The 16997-nt window shown below is 42.8% G+C and overlaps 1 protein-coding gene across 1 annotated transcript in view; it reads left to right on the top strand.

Annotated features, from left to right (window-relative positions):
- ME3 (malic enzyme 3) overlaps positions 1-12281 on the top strand; it is a 274892-nt gene extending 262611 nt beyond the window's left edge. The window contains exons 11-17 of the mRNA XM_007946273.1: positions 2965-3077; positions 3358-3471; positions 4948-5053; positions 6157-6299; positions 6882-7055; positions 10634-10732; positions 12120-12281. Of these exons, the coding sequence (XP_007944464.1) occupies positions 2965-3077; positions 3358-3471; positions 4948-5053; positions 6157-6299; positions 6882-7055; positions 10634-10732; positions 12120-12281 (911 nt within the window). The remainder of the gene's footprint in view (positions 1-2964; positions 3078-3357; positions 3472-4947; positions 5054-6156; positions 6300-6881; positions 7056-10633; positions 10733-12119) is intronic.
- Positions 12282-16997: the final 4716 nt, after the last annotated feature.

Below are 16997 nucleotides of genomic sequence, written 5' to 3'. Positions count from 1 at the left end.
GTTTGAACCGCCAGCCTTCTGGTGATTGCCCATCATAGAGGCTTCATTGTGATTGTGACTGTGATACACTTTATTGTGAAATTTCTGTTTCTATCAGTCAGGGTCCAGTTAGGGTTACACCAGTTGTTTTAACAGAGAAAGCTTAATATAAAGAATTATTAATCATGTACTAAAAAACTGAAAAGGCAAAAACAAACTGTAAGGTGTATCAAAAAGGCTCAGCTACCACCTCTGAGGCTGGGTGAACAAAGGGAAGGGGAGAGAATAACTAAAACCTAGAAATTTGGAGACAAGGCCCTGAAGGGCTGAAACTCAGACTTCTGAGGAGGGCTGGCTGGTGCTACTGTCTCTATGGCACATCCTGTGAGACTAGTATATAAGTGGTAGGAAGACTGCAAGTTGAATTCAGTTGCCACTTCTGCAACAGGCTACTGCCTGGGAGATGAAGAAGCAAAGCTGTGGGCCTACCAGATTTAGCGAAAACAAAACACAAGAAGTACAGGTAAATTTGAATTTCAGATAAATTACTAATCAGTTTTTTAGTATAAATACATCCTAAAGATTACATGTGACGTTGTTGTTGTTATGTGCCGTCAAGTCAGACCCGACTCATAGCGACCCCTCCTTGGGTTTCTGAGACTGTATCACTACGGAAGTAGATTGCCCAACCTTCCTTCCAAGGAGTGGCTCATGGGTTTGAACCACCAGCCTTCTGGTTAGCAGTCAAGTGCCTTGGCACTACGCTACCAGAATTCCTACATGTGATGTACTAATACTAAAAAAATGATCCACTGTTTATCTAAAATTCAAATTGATTTGTGTCCTATATTTTATCTGGCAATCCTACAAGGCTCAGGTAATTCTGCCAAGAATAGAAAAACATGTTCTTTTTTCTTTCCCTAGTCTTTCAGTTTTCCTCTGGCACCTCCTATTGGCAAAGCCTAGCACACAGAGCCAGGTGGCAAAGCTGAGAAGTGGTTTGCAGATTCTTAAGCTCCATATTTAGCACAGTGTCTAAGGCTTTTGACTGCTAACCAGAAGGCTGACAGTTCAAACCCACCAGCTACTCCTCGGAAGGAAGGTTGGGCAATCTACTTCCATAGTGATACCACCTCGGAAACCCAAGGAGGGGTCACTATGAGTCGGGTCCGACTCAACGGCACATAACAACAGCAACAACAAGCTCCATACTTAAAGAAGGATGGGTTTGAAGTTGAGAAATAATTACCGGATAGTATAATATAGTCTACCCTCTTGTGTATTTAGTGTCAATACACACCTTCTACACATTTGAAATTCCAGACAACAAAAAAAACAGCTCATTATTTCTGCACAGCAAAATATACTTTCTTTCAATAAATGAAGACATTCTCACTCTTTCACAAAAGTGGGGAGCTGAAAAGTCTCAGCATTGTATTCACCACTGGGCTTAGTTAACTACTCTCAAAATTCATTCAGTCTCATTGGAAAATTCTATTACCTAGAGACTAATTGTAGGCTCTACCTCCAACAAAGCATATAAAATAATAGAATGAGAAGGGAGAAAAAAATAACTAACATAAGCAGACCTTGTTTCTGTAACCAATCATGAAACCATGGATGATATTTATAACTTTCTTCCTCAACCTCCTATTTCATGTTCCTTTGCCCTCAGGCAGGATCTCAGCTGGCCCAGATTCTTTACTTAATAGGGTGAACCAGACTTTCATTTCTGACAGATCTGATTCCTCACTTATCCTGCCTCTCTTTAGTTGCTATAGTTTTCATGAATATTTACTATTGGTCAAAGAAGTACTAAGAGACACCCCAGAGAATCCCCAAGGCTCCAGATATAGTCCTTTATGGCCCTAATTGTGTAGCAGCAAGCAATTTCCCCTGATTTATTACCATGAATCACCACTGTCAGTAAATTGACCTCCTTTGCCTGTTAGTTTAGTGGCATACAGAACCCCACATGACCAGGTGGCAGTCTCAGCTCCCAGTTCAGTAGAACCATGTTATGAACACTGTTGGAAGCATTCCATTCTTGGGAATCAAGACTTCCAATCTAGCACAAAGTTGAAGAGCAAAAAATCTACAGGAGTTTTTAGGTGAAATGGTGACAGGAGCCTTTTGATTTCTCGTTTGATATAGACCCCTGTATTCTAATTATCAGAGAAATAGCACAAGGTATTATTTTCTCAGTCAAATCATATATCGCATCCTATAAGACAGAACTTCATATCCCCTTAAGACAAGGAAGTCTTCAGTAGGCCTTCTAGTAGTTTATCATGCCAGCTGCTCCTGAGTGGTGGAGTATTCATTAAGACCAGTGAATTCCATGAGCATGAACCTATTGTTACACTTCTTTAACTGTGAAATTAGTTCCTCAATTAAGAAGTCTTATTGTCCAGAATATCAGGATGGTGAATGTCATTCCACATATCTCAGATGATGGTGCTGGCCAGAAACAAGGAAAGAAAATCCATATCCAGAATATATGTCTCTTCCAGTGAGAACAATTCCCTTTCTTGTCTTTCAAACACACAAGCCATTTGATGATGGGATGCTATTGGGAACACACAGCCTGGTATGGCCTGATTGGTTAAATGGACAATGCAGGTCACGTGGTCATTTGGTATTTCATGGTGGTCACATTTTTTATTTTCCATTTTTCTCTTAAACAAATCAGCATATGAGGGTCACACTTCTTTTTTGGCTTCTATTTATCATATATAAATGGTGGTGGTAGTAACACCTGACTGGAAGGTGATCCTCTCTCCCAGGGTCCCAGAGATGGTTCTCAGAAGGAGAATAATTATCTGCAAAAGATAGTGTGAATTTGCTCCAAAACCTACTTGTCTACAGGATTGACTTCTGTAATGGCAAAGAAAGTTGCTTGTCTCCTCCAGATCCTAGGTGTGGGGAACTCTCTCAAGGGTCATCTCTGGGTGACAGGGACCAGGGGCCAGAGTTTGATTCCAGCCCACTCTGTTGCAGGCACAGCCTCTGTTGCTGTGGCAGGTATCCTGGCCGCTCTGCGAATCACCAAAAACAAGCTCTCCAATCATGTGTTTGTTTTCCAAGGTGCAGGTGAGGTAGGTGGCATCAGAGAGGATCTACACTGTTGTTTCAATAGTAGAATAAAGATGAGTGGAGCAGTATCAAGGAAAGGAGGTGTTCTGGGGTTCTGAGAAGAGGAAGCAGCACAGGTGTATCATGATAATTATAGCTGCCTGGGCTCCTACCATGGGGTGCCTCAAGGCAAGGACCTAACTGGGCCTCCTGGGGGTGGGGGGTGGAGGGTAGGGAGAGAAAGATAATTGCTGAGCAGCTATTTGCCATCTGTCTGAACATCTGCTTTATGATACTTCTCAGGCAGCCATGGGCATTGCCCACCTCCTTGTCATGGCCCTAGAGAAAGAAGGCATACCCAAAGCAGAGGCCACAAGGAAGATCTGGATGGTGGACTCCAAGGGGCTCATTGTCAAGGTACTGTCAGTCTGGATATTTGGAGGTTTCCTGACACCTCGGACTCCAAAAACTGGACTGAAAAATGCCCACAAGGGGCAAACTGTTCAACAGAATAGGGAGCCAAAAGAGGGCAATGGCTGAAGCTTCAGAGCAAAAGACTTCACAAAGTAGCCTTAATTGTTCTTAACCAAAACCTTTGAATATGTTTGTGAGTGTGCATATGTGTGTTCCTTTCAGCCTTATCTCCCATCACTTCCTGCCTTACACTAATCCCCAGCAGCCATACTGAATCTTATTTCTCCAAAAGTAGCAAGCTCTCTCACTTCCATGTCTTTGCACATTCTGTTCCTCCACCTAAAATGCCCTTCTCCCTTTGTCTCATGCTCACTGCCAACCCTCAGCCCCTTCTCAGTTAACGCCTTCTCATTATGCTTTCACTGAAAATGTTACTTCCTCCATGAAGCTTTCTCACTTTCAACTTCCTACATCTGTGGTCATATAGCCCTCCCACTTTGCACTTACCACACTGTGGGGCAGTTGCCCCTTTATGTGTCTACCATCACTAGGCTTTATGTTCTTGATGTCAATGCTTGTAACATGATAAGTAAATAATAAATGTTTGAGGTATGAGTGGAAGAATGAATGAGAGAGAAACAGTGCAGCTTCTAACTGGTATGTGTTGAGGGCTACAATTGGAAGACTCCTTATTTAGGGCTTCACTTTGAGCTCCATGTTTTAATTCCCAGAATTAGACTAAGGTAGAATGTCAGTGAGAGATGAGATATGGCAGATATGGGAACTAGGGGGAAGTCCGGAGTACATTACCCAATAAGCAAGGGTAAGCATGGGCTTACTGACTAATCTGTACTGAACAATTTCACATGGGTTTCACCACATCTTTGATCATCTTACTCATCTTTTGAGCCCAAAGAGCTATCAAAGCTGCCTTCTTCACTCTAGTTCTCATGAGGCCAGGTGCCCTCAAAAGAATCATCAGAAACGTTTGGGCCCATTTACCAGTACTGGTGGTGGCTATCACCCACTGACTTCTGTTTGAAGAAATGAAAGCATTCTGGAGCTGGCTGGGCACTGTCAGCTGTTTCACGATTGTCCTAGAGCTCAGCTGAGTATTATTCATAAGAAGTTAATGGTTTATTATTTATTATAAGAAGTTAATGCATCCAAATTAGCTCCTGAAGCCAGGTGGCTCCGGCTCCAGCCCTCAGCTGGGTCTGAATGCCAGATGCCTCTCGGCCAAGAATCTTGGTCAGACTCAGCCATTTCCTGAGTGTCTTTCAATTATGTGTGGTTTGGATTTTAACAAATTAAAAGGTTAAATCATTAAAAATCCTTAGGTTCCATCAGGAAATCTGATCAAGAGGACTGGCACCAAGGCTTCTGATAACTCAGACCAAAGCATGGGACTCAGCAGGGAATGCTCTCAGAGTCTCCCATACCCCCTGCCCAAATCTGTCTTTTGTTTTTTCTCTGTAGGGAAGGAGTCACCTGAACCATGAGAAAGAGATATTTGCCCAGGATCATCCTGAAGTAAAGTCCCTGGAGGAGGTGGTGAGGCTGGTGAAGCCCACAGCTATCATAGGTAGGAGAAAGGAGGAGACCCACTGCCCAGTCCTGTTAACCCTCTTGAATTGCAGATGCAGAGACTGAGGCTGAGAAAGGGAGCATCACTAACCATGAAAACACAGCTGTTTCCCCTATCCTGTTCTAATTCAATGCCACAAACTTTTGTTGAGTGACTTCTATAAAAACTATAGAACTAAGGCACCAGAGTGAAGGCTTAGTGATGCAAATTACACAGTGCAATGAAAAAACACAAGGCTAGTCTTTCCAACAAGGATGATATGAATGCTTCTCCCCCAAGGCAGGGCCCTGGCATCTCTCCCTGCACTGTGGGAGTGTTGTTGTTGTTAGGTGCCATTGAGTCAGCTCTGACTCATAGTGATCTTATGTACAAAAGAATGAAACACTGCCTGGTCCTGCACCAGCCTCACAATTCTTGCTATACCTGAGCCTATCGCTGGAGCCTCTGTGTCAATCCATCTCATTGAGGGCCCGCTTTTCATTGATCCTTCACTTTACCAAGCATGATATCCTTCTCCAGGGAATGGTCCCTTCTGACAACATGACCAAAGTAGGTGAGACAAAGTCTGGCCATTCTCACTTCCAAGGAGCATTCTGGCTGTGCTTCTTCCAGGACAGATTTGTTAGTTATTCTGGAGGTCCATGGTACTTTCAGTATTCTTCGCCAGCACCACAACTCAGAAGCATCAACTCTTCTTTAGTCTTCCTTATTCATTGTCCAGCTTTCATATGCCTATGAGGTGATTGAAAATACCATGGCTTGGGTTAGGCACACCTTAGTCTTCAAAGAGACATCTTTGCTCTTCAGACTCTAAATGGCAATGCCCAGGAATGCCTTCACAGGTCTATCTTAACTGGGCAGAGAAATGAAATGGACCATTTGTCCCTTAGGAATAAACAGAAGGCCTCAGGCAACTCAGGCAAGAAGACCCTTTTCCTTTCTGCTCCCTCAGTTCCTATGTCAGATGGCATCCCCAAAATTCCCAACTCTTTAGTTTTATACGTAGTTTCCTCCATTACCACCACTACCACCAGGAGAGGAATGGTTTGTTTACAAAGAATAGGCATCCCCGCTACCCCCTCCCCCACTTTTCCCTGTAGGTGTTGCCGCCATCGCAGGAGCCTTCACGGACCAGATTCTGAGGGACATGGCCTCCTACCACGAGCGCCCTATCATCTTTGCCCTGAGCAACCCCACCAGCAAGGCTGAGTGCACAGCTGAGAAGTGCTATCGGGTCACCGAGGTCAGCGGGGAGTCCTGCCTTCCCCAGGCTGAGAGGACATAGCAACAATAACTATGAGTAACCCTTTGTGGGTGAAAAACATCCCCACATCTCTGATGAGCAAACTAAGGCTCAGAAATGAAGTAATTTGCCACAGAGCAAAGAAGTAGTGGAACTGGTACTCCAACAGGTCTGACTCCAAAGCCCAAGCTCTTACCCATTATGCTATACTTCCCAAGTTCCCCCCTAAATAACAAGGGGGAAATCACCCTAGATTTGACCAGAATCCTAGGCACCTCTAGACTCTAGTTCACCTCCATACCAATCGTGCCCTGAGTTGGTCCTCCCAGGAGGTGAAAGGTAAAGAAGAAAAAGTGAACCCCATCACCTTTCAGTGATTTCTTGACTGCCAGTTAAGTCCAGAAGGGCTGAGATTTCTGGTCAAATGAACAAGCATGCTTTGAGCATCTGCCATGTTCTCAGAGCAATGCTGGGCATTTGGGAGAGGAGAAAGGGTCCAACATCTGGTAGATAAGACTAGGCCACCATTGCTGCCTGATATCAATCTGCAAGCTCTGCTTCTGGTTTTCTTCCTGCCTCCAGGGCCGAGGGATCTTTGCCAGTGGAAGTCCTTTTAAGAGTGTGACCCTGGAAGACGGCAGGACCTTCATTCCTGGGCAGGGAAATAACGCCTATGTGTTCCCTGGAGTGGCACTGGGAGTCATTGCCGGCAGGATCCGGCACATCCCAGACGAGCTCTTCCTTCTGACAGCAGAGGTATTACTGATCCTGTTCCTCTCATGTTCCTGATAGGACCCCCAAATATTCCTCTTCCTACCTCTTCTATCCACCCCCCCCCCCAACCCTGACAGTGGATCCCCAAAGTGCCTGAAGATCAAGCTTCTCTCCAACTCACCTTGAGGCCTGAATTTCTCTCAGATCACACACAGGATATTTGAGAAGTTATAGGGAATACATTTACAGTCTAGGAAACACAATGGAGCTGTTCTACCCATAGAGTCACTATGAGTTGGAATCAACTGGACAGCAATAGGTTTGGTCTGGGTTTGGATAGGGAATGGTCAATGAAGGGGTTGTTGGCAGGAGGCACTGACAGTACCCTGCACTACTCCTTGCCTCCCCAGAAGTGCCCTTCTAGATGCCTAAACAGAGAAGATACCACCAAAGCCACATGAAATTGGGCTCATGGACCATAGCAAGTGATGGATTCTCCTAGCCATTGGCCTTGGCCACATCACCAGGATAACTGGTGGCAGAAAAAGTCAGCCCCACAACAACAGCTTTCTATAAGGGATGGAGTGGGTTGCATGCCTGGTTTTACCTACTATGAGTACACAAATCGTGAGCACACTTATAGGGGTAGGGGATGTACCTGCTCAAGGTATCATCCTAGAAAAGTTCCCAGAAGGGTTCCATGTCCTAGACACTGTGGAGACAATCAAAGGATTTATTGAGAATGATAGCCTAAGTTCATAATAATGGTTATCATAACACTTATAATGGCTGCCATTTATCAAGTGCTCACTAAGTGCCAGACACTTTACATTAATCCTCACTCTGAAAAATAGAAATGTCTCTGCTGGGAGATCAAGGTAATTAAAGCTATCAACAAATATTAACTATAAATACTCTCAATGAACTCCAAAGACTCTACTGTGATTTCTGACATACTTCGGCATTTCCTCTTCACCACATCAATGGAAAGAGTCCAAACCAGCAAGACATGGAAATGGCTTCCTTGCAACCCTGTTTGGCTCCCCTTCTATGCATCCTACATGGAAATGTCTCATGTACAACGCCCTTTCTCACAAAGTCCTGGTCCTTGCTTGAGCCCTGGCTCCACAAGGCCATGCAAATAATGTCTCCTGAAGGCTGTTCAGTCTCCTACATGCCCTATGCACACTAGCTATGATATTGTACAGAGGCTCTCTGTCCCTCTAGCCTGTGTTTATATTTGTTCTCATTGCTATAATTGCTGTTCATGTCATCCTGGGACTGTGGTCAGGGCTGTGTGAAACCCCCATTGGATGAGAAGAATCAGTTTCAGCCTAGAGTCAGTCTGAACACACATTCCACTGTTGTGCACACAGTTGCTACCACCCTTCCTTTGTAAGCTCAAGAAACATCTTACATGCCCACCTCCCAATGCTGTGGGACAGTTCTGCTCCCTCGTTTCATGAACAGTATCCTGATGATTACACAGAAAACTTTTCTCAATCTATTTATTAAGCACCTACCATGAGGAAGACAAAGCCCCTGCCCTCTAACACCCAGCGGTCTGGTCCTCCAACCCCTGACACGTCATATTTCTGAAAAGGCTGCTTTTAGTTAAGACAATTTAAGTTGAATTGGATTTTCCTATGGGAAAAAAATAATATAAGCTTTAGGAGATGTACATGCGAACTCCCTTGCTCTTTCTCATCTCCAAGTGTTTGCATGTGCTATTCCTTCTCCCCTTTTTAAAATTCCTACTTTGCCCTTCGGGAGCTCTGGTGGCATAGTGCCTAAAGCCTTTGCTAACCAGACTTTGTCCCTCAGGTTTCAACTTAAGTTGCTTTTTCTGAGAAGCCTTTCTTATACATGGCAGACTGAGCCCTGCCTTCTTCACTGCCTAAATGCCCACTCTCACTGCACTGACACCACTATACAGTTATTATAACCTATACACTATATAGTTAACACTATACAGTAAAACCTGCGGAAGCCGGAACCTGTGTAGACAGAAACCTGTCAGAGAAGGAAAACTCAAATACTTTCCACTAAAACAAGTGATAGAAAAGTGGTCAGACTGTACCCTGTCAAAAGCAGAAAACTTGTGAGACCCAGAAAAAACAAGGCAATCCAATCAAGTTCTGACTCTCACAGGTTTTACTGTAATCATTCCATTACTCCAATCTCCCTGAGGGAAAAAGACTATGGCTTCTTCAGCAGGAATATCAACACAGAGACTAGCATATTGTACAGCTTGACAAATGTTTGAGTGAACGGATGGAAAAGAGAGATAGGAGTATGAGACTGAGGCAGAGGAGAGGGAGGCCTGCCTCCCTAATGTCTGCCAAATCATGAGAGACCATTTCCCTTGCCTGTTCATTCTGGAACACATGGTTCTCAGAAAGTACCAGTGGCTTTTCCCAAAACCCAAACTGAACACCAGAAAATCAGGTGGGGGTTGGATTCAGAGTTGCCACATTAAAGGGGCCAATCTGAATGGCTAGCTGAGCACCAGCCACTAGGGCTGAAAGATGAGGTTTACAGAGGAGGGTTTACCCTCAGAGGTAGGTTCTGAAGCAGTAAGGGAAGTTGAATGAGGTGGTGTTCCAAGAGTGGTGTGCTTAGGGCATTTATCCCACTAACCCAAAAGGCCCACTTATAATGTCACTCACTGGTGCAAGGCCTTTCCTCAGACTGGAACCAGGGCTAGAAGGGAGCATGCAAAGAGCCCTGAATCCTGGGAGATGAGATGGCCAGATGGACACCCAAGGATGGTGTCTAGTTGCATATAGGAGGCAGCAGGAACCCACGAAGTAAGAGACCCAGGGACTACTATGCAACAGACTGAAGAACCAGCCAAGAAGAGCTCCTAGAGTCTTCTTTGCAGGCTAGAAGGTTATTCATCTTGGTCTTAGTGATTTTCCTTTAGAATTCAGTGAGTCTTTTCATTTTTTTTTTTTTTTTTTTTTATTGTGATTTGGGTGAAAGTTTACAGAGCAACTTCATTCTCCATACAACAGTTCATACATATTTGTTTCATGACATCGATTGCAATCTCCATAGTGTAACAGCTCTCTTCCCACTACCTCCATGTGGTTGCCTTTTCCCTGTGTCCTCCTTTCCTATGGATTCTGCCCTCTGAGCTATCTCCTTGTGCAAATACTGCCTTTCTGATCTCCCATGGTTGATTGTTTTAAAGAGTGCACCTACCTGGTATAAATGTTCACCTTATATGCCTGTCTGTTGCTTGGCTGGAAGCCACAGGAGTTCAATTCCAGACCTGAAGGGTGACCAGGGGCCATACTTTTGGGGGTTTCACCAGTCTCTATCAGACTAGTAAGCCTGATCTTTTTTTTATGATACTGAGTTTGATTTAGAATTCAGTGAATCTTATGCTGCTTTTTTAAGCCTCAGCCAGTCTCACAGTACAGAAAAGACATGTCTTTGCTTAACCCCCAGCATTAAGTTCCATTGGGCCACATGGTAGTATTGACGGCACTGGGAACTGCAACAGCTCCTTTGTGGGAGGGGCAGTGGGAGACTTGAGGCTTGGGGTAATAGGTTACTTGTTCTAGGGAGGCAGAAACTCAACTTCTTTCTTTCGGTTCTGTCCCTCTTCCCAGCAAATTGCCCAGGAAGTCTCTGAGCAGCATCTGTCCCAGGGGAGACTGTACCCACCACTCAGCACCATCCGAGATGTGTCTCTGAGAATCGCCATCAAAGTAAGGGGCATCCTACCCCCGTAATATGGGTAGTGAGGCTCAACTGCTTTTTCTGTGACTTTAGGAAGGCTAAAGGGATGGAAGCTATGGAGACATCGTAAGCTCCTTGCACTGCATTGCATGTGACCCAGAGGCAAGCTGAGAAACTCCTGTCTTTAGTTTGTGCCCCACCCGCAACACCCACCCAGGCCAGTTCTGGGAAATCTCCAGGATTTCCTCTCAAACACCAGGCAGAAAGGTCATCAAAGTCCATGGTCTTGTGGACCAGAACGTGGGTGGAATTTTAAAAAATGAATCATAAAGGCTCATTTATAAAGAAAGGTCAGCCTACATAGCATCATGGAAAGAGCTCAGGCTTTGGAGTCCCAGCTCTGCCAATCAGCATCAGGACAACCTTGGGCCAATCAATCACTTCATTTCTGTGAGCCTCAGTTTCCCCTTCTTCCAAATGGACCAGTAAACCCTCTCTCCACAGTTGTAGAGAAGATTTAAAGAGACCAGTGAGAAAGTTTCATACCCAGTACTACAATAGATGCTTATCCCTCCTTGCTGTCAGAATGGCTGGGGCCATGGGATGATCAGGTTCATGGACTATTTCACATAAAAATGTCACTGTAGAGACTAGGCAGAGATGATGAGTTTCCAATGAATCAAGACATGGTGCAATAAAGACTGACCATGCATCAATAATTATTGGGTACTGGATGGTGAGTACCCAGGGTTTATTATACTATTATTTTTACTAATGTGTATGTTTTTAATTTTCTATAATAAAAAGGGTTTTAAAAATAACTTTAAAAAAACATAATGTGTGATAACACACAATTAGGGCAGGATCCAGGATCAGCCCTCAAAATCAATAGTCCAGCTCACAGTTTACTCCATTCTGTCCAGTTCCTTCCTTTTTTGGATATTTAAACTCAGTCTCTCATAAAACCAAATATAATACCAAAGAACAGTTTCCCAGATGCTCATCCAATTCAGTCCACATTCAAGGGAATTATATGTCACTGGACACTTTTGCTTGCCTATTACCTAATTTTATCCACACACTACTCCAGAGAAATGTTTCCTTACCCTCATTTTACAGATGAGGAAACTGAGGCTCAGCAAGGATACTGGTGCCCCTGAGGATCCACAGGCAATTGAAGCAGAGGCAGAATTTAGGTTTGGCCTCTTAACTCTGGCCCAGTCTTTGTACAGCTACTGTCTGTCCAGGCAGAAAGATCAAAATCCTTCTTATTCCATGGCTTCAAAGACAACAGCCCATAGGAGGAACATGTCTGATTCTTCAAGGTGTATTCTACTTCCCCAGGCTCCCAAGCAAGGGACTTTAGGCAGGTTCCTCCTTAGATCGAGTTCCTCAGCCAAACATGTTTTTCCCTAGGTTCTTGACTACGCGTACAAACACAGCCTGGCCTCCTACTACCCGGAGCCCAAAGACAAGGAGGCTTTTGTAAGATCCCTGGTCTACACTCCAGACTATGACTCATTTACGCTGGACAGCTACACTTGGCCCAAGGAAGCCATGAATGTGCAGACGGTCTGATGCAGTCTCAGTGGCTGATGTGGGGCTGGATGAAGCTCAGAGTAGCACCAGCAATATAAATGGGTTCCAAAATGGCCATCTTTGTCACTGTGGTTTTTTTTTATTTGAACTCTCTGGTATAAGGGGAGATGGCCAAGCTTATGATGAATGATACCCTTGTCTCTGAAGGCCCTTGGAGTTCATGTTTTCCTAACCCTCCTCTGAATTGCTTCCCAAGCATTTCTTCATCCATTATTTGGCACTTCTGCGAAACATGCAATCTTGCCTAGAATCTTGCCTTTACAGAGCTCAGGATCTACAGGAGCAGATGAGATGCAGGCACAATTCATTTCATTATAAGGGGAAAAGTGGTAAGTCCCTGAAAGAATGACAGATAAAGATCAAGGGCACTCAGAGGAGGAAGACTATACTTCCTATGAGGGTATAAAAGAAGGCTACAGGGGCAGCAGTGAGTCCCACAAGTGAAGGATGGGCAGGAGTCACAGGAAGATGGAGAACATGGGGACAGTCACTAGCCACAAAGCACAGCCCACCTAGCAGGAAGTTTTGTCCCTTCCGGAGGAATATACACCCTTAAAGCTCATCACAGTGTGAGAGCTGATTGGCTGGAGGCACCGCACTAGTCAGAAATGGTCACTTCTCTATGAGTTATGGCATAGAAGGCATTCCTTTTTGGTTATTGCTAAAAGGAAATCTCTGGTGGAAAAGATCAGTGTATCAGGAAGTGAGGAGGAAGGGAGGCAGAGGAAGAGTACAATGGGGAGTTCTAAGGAAGACTTGATTTTATTTCCTGGCTGTGGAACATACTCTTTTCCATCCTTCATTCTGCTCTGAAGTAATTCCACAACCCAGACCATCTTCCTTAATGGGGGTGATGTCAGTCTGTTCTAATGTTTCTTAGTCCGTGTTCACTTCTAGCCTTCACCTTGCTCATGTCCAGGAGAACCCACACCATAGGAGGGGTGAGGGGGAAGTGTCTGCAGCCCCCTGCAATCAAGGAACCTAAAATTCTTAAGATCTATTGCGATGGCAGCTTCCAACCTCTAATTTTATTGTATAACAGAGGATATAATAAATCAGGCTCAGGGAACTACCACTGCCCACTCTTGCTACCAGCTCAGCCTCAGGGCACTCACTGCCCACCATGAATAGGTCATATATGGCCATCTCTCAATGACAGGCTTGATGGACCATGAGGTTCCTAGAAAGTTAATTAGCATGAAAAACGATCACCTCTTTCCCAAATCTTACTCTCAAACATCTGCTTCCTTAGTACTAGTGCTCAGCCAAGAATATCTTCAGGGAGCACCCTGATCCCTTGGATCACAGAAAATGAAAAACTATTCAGAAGAGGATTTGAAGATTGAAGCTGTAATTGTACACCATGAAACAGGGAACCTTTTATACTACCTTTCTACATGACATCCTACAACTTCCTCTGTACTCCTATACTTCATTTGTTCCAGCAACAACCAGCCCCCCCAAAAAAAAAGTGCAAGAGGAAACAACGTCTAGAGTTGATGCAATATATGATTTAAAATTCTCAGTTTTCAACAACAAAAAAATATATATGAAGCACGCAAATAAAAAAGAAAAAGTGACCCAGACTCAAGAGGAAAAATAAGTCAATAGAAAAATGCCTTTGGGTGTCCCCAGAAGTAGAATTTAGCAAACAAAGTCTTCAAGGCAGTTACTATAAATATAAGCAAAGAACTAAAGTAAACTCTGTGCAAAGAATTAAAGAAAAGTACAACAGTAAATCCAACAAATAAAAATGCTCAAAAAGGAGATAAATAGTATTTTAAAGGAACCCAATGGAAATTCTGGAATTAAAAAATGTACAATAACTGAAATGAAAAGTTTACTAGTGGTGCTCAACAGCAGATTCAACATGGCAGAAGAGTTAGTGAACTTGAAAGCAGATCAATAGAAACTATACAATCTGAAAAACAGAGAGAAAAAAAAGATTTAAAAATGAACAAAGATTCAGAGACCTGTGGAATACCATCAGTTCTATCAACATATACACAACAGGAGTCCCAGAAGGATAGTAAAAGAAAGAAGTCAAGAAATATTTAAAGAAACAATGGTTGAAAACTTCCCATATTTGATGAAAAATATTGATCTGCGTATCTAAGAAGATCAAACATATAGCACAGCATAAATGCAAGTAAATCCACATTCAGACACATCATACTCAAACTGTTGAGACACAAAGAGAAAATCTTAAAAGTGGGGGGGGTGTGTGTGTGTGTGAATAACCCTGTACAGGGAACTACCAATACAATTAATGGCACTGACTTCATCAGAAACAGGGAAAGACAAAAGGCAGTGGAATGACATATTCAAAGTGCTTAAGAAAAGAAACTATGATTCTAGAACCTGGTGGAACCCCTGAGACTATGGCCCCTAGCTGCCTTTCAGGTCTGGAATTGAACCCACTCCTGTGGCTTGCAGCCAAACAAAAGACAGGCATATGAGCTGAACATTTATATTAGGTAGATACACTCCTTGGAGAAGTCAATCATGGGAGAATAGAAAAGCTGTGTATGCATGGGAGATAGCTCTGGGGGCAGGATTGCATGGGAAGAAAGGGCACAAGGAAGAAGTAACTATGGGGAGGAAGTGGGAAGAGAGCTGTTTCATTGTGGGAAATTGCAGTCAATGTCATGAGACAAAGTGTATGTGAACTGCTGTATGAAAAATGAATTTGTTCTGTAAACTTTCACACAAGTCACAATCAAAATTTAAAATTACAAAAAGAACTATGATTCTAGAATTCTATATCAAGAAAATTATTCTCTAAAAACAAAGCATAATAACAACATCCCATATAATCAAAGACTTAAAATTTTCTTTATTAGAAGACCTACCTGGTAAGAAATACAAAAGAATGTGCTTCAGGCTGAAAGGAAATAACACCAGATGATGACTAGAATCCAGAGAAAAAAATGAAAAATACAAGGAATGATATATATCTGATTTAACATTAAAGACTCTAGAAATATATTTTTTCCTTTCCTCCTTTAAATTTTTTAAAAGACGTAAGATTGTATAAACAATAATTTTTTATCACTGTATAGCTGGCCATATAAGATATATAGTATAATATATATGCTAACAAAAGGACACAGGTAAGGGAAGGGAACAGAGCTACATGGCACAACATTTTAATATTTTACCAGAATTAAGTTAATACTAATCTGAAGTAGAGTGTGATAAAAGGGCAGTGGTGTTTCAGTGGTAGAATTCTCACTTTCCATGCAGAAAATCCCGATTCTATTGCTGGCCAGTGAACCTCAAGCAAAACCACCGTCCATCATCGGAGGTGTATGTGTTGCTGAAAAGGTTTCAACAGAGCTTCCAGATTTAAAAAGGCTAGGTAGGAATAAAGGTCTGGCAATGTACTTAAAAAATAGAAAATAAAAAAAATCCAGTGAAACTCTATGGATCCCAATACCATTGTGCGTGGAGTTGCCATGAGTTGCAGTCTACTCAACAGCAGCTAACAACAGCAACAACAGAGTGTGATAAGTTTAGATGCTTATTGCAATCTCCAGAGCAACTACTAAAAAAATAATAGCTATTTTATTATAGCTATTAAATAAAAATAAATAGCTAAATAATATTAAGAAGATTTGCAGAGAATATTTGCATTGGGCAAATCTGCTGCAAAAGACCTCTTTCAAGTGCTGAAGAGCAAAGATGTCTTCTTGAAGACTAAGGTGCGCCTAACCCAAGCTAAGGTATTTTCAATTGCCTCATATGCGTGTGAGAGCTGGACAATGAACAAGGGAGATCGAAGAAGAGTTGATACTTTTGAGTTGTGAGGTTGGCAAAGAGAATGGAAAGTACCATGGACTGCTAAAAGAGCTAACAAATCTGTCCTGGAAGAAGTGTAGCCAGAATGCTCCTTGGAAGTGAAAATGGCCAGACTTCGTCTCACCTTTTGGTCACGTTGTCAGGAAAGACCATTCTCTGGAGAAGGATATCATGCTTGGTAAAGTGGAAGGTCAACAAAAAAGGGGAAGGCTCTCAACAAGATGTACTGACACAGTGGCTGCTACAATGGGCTCAGGTATAGCAAGGATCATGTGGCTGGCACAGATTCAGGCAGTGTTTTGTTCTGTTGTGTATAGGGTTGCTATGAGTTGGAGATGACTCAACCGCACCTAACAACAACAGCAACTGATGGTGCAGTGCCTAAGGCATTGGACTGCTAACCAGAAGGTTGGAGGTTCAAGCCCACCAGCCTCTCTATGGAAGGAAGATAGGGCAATCTACTTCCATAAAGATTTACTACCTCAGAAATACACGAGGAGTTACTATGAGTCAGAATTGACTTGATGGCGGTGAGTTTGGTTTTAGGAGTTTTATACAGAGAAAACTAAACAATCTACATACAAAAAAAATTACAAAGGAATTTAAATAATACACAAAAATACATAGCAAAAAAGAAAACAATAAAGGAAGAACAGGACAATAACAAAAACAGCATACATTAAACAGCACAATGGTAAATGTAAACCCAAACATGGTAATAAATACATTAACTATAAACAGTATAAACACACCAGTGTAAAGGCAGAGATTGTCACTTAGATATAAACATTTAAGACAAGAAATATTACTAGGATAAAAAAAGGGAGATATTTTATAATTATAAAAGGGTCAGTACATCAGGAAGATAAAAAATTATATCTATCCTCTCACCTA

This window comes from Orycteropus afer, unplaced genomic scaffold (genome assembly GCF_000298275.1).
Source record: "Orycteropus afer afer isolate SDZICR_OR568_19922 unplaced genomic scaffold, OryAfe1.0 scaffold00154, whole genome shotgun sequence".
In the NCBI taxonomy this organism is placed as follows: Eukaryota; Metazoa; Chordata; class Mammalia; order Tubulidentata; family Orycteropodidae; genus Orycteropus; species Orycteropus afer.
This window is presented reverse-complemented; position numbering and strand designations above follow the sequence as displayed.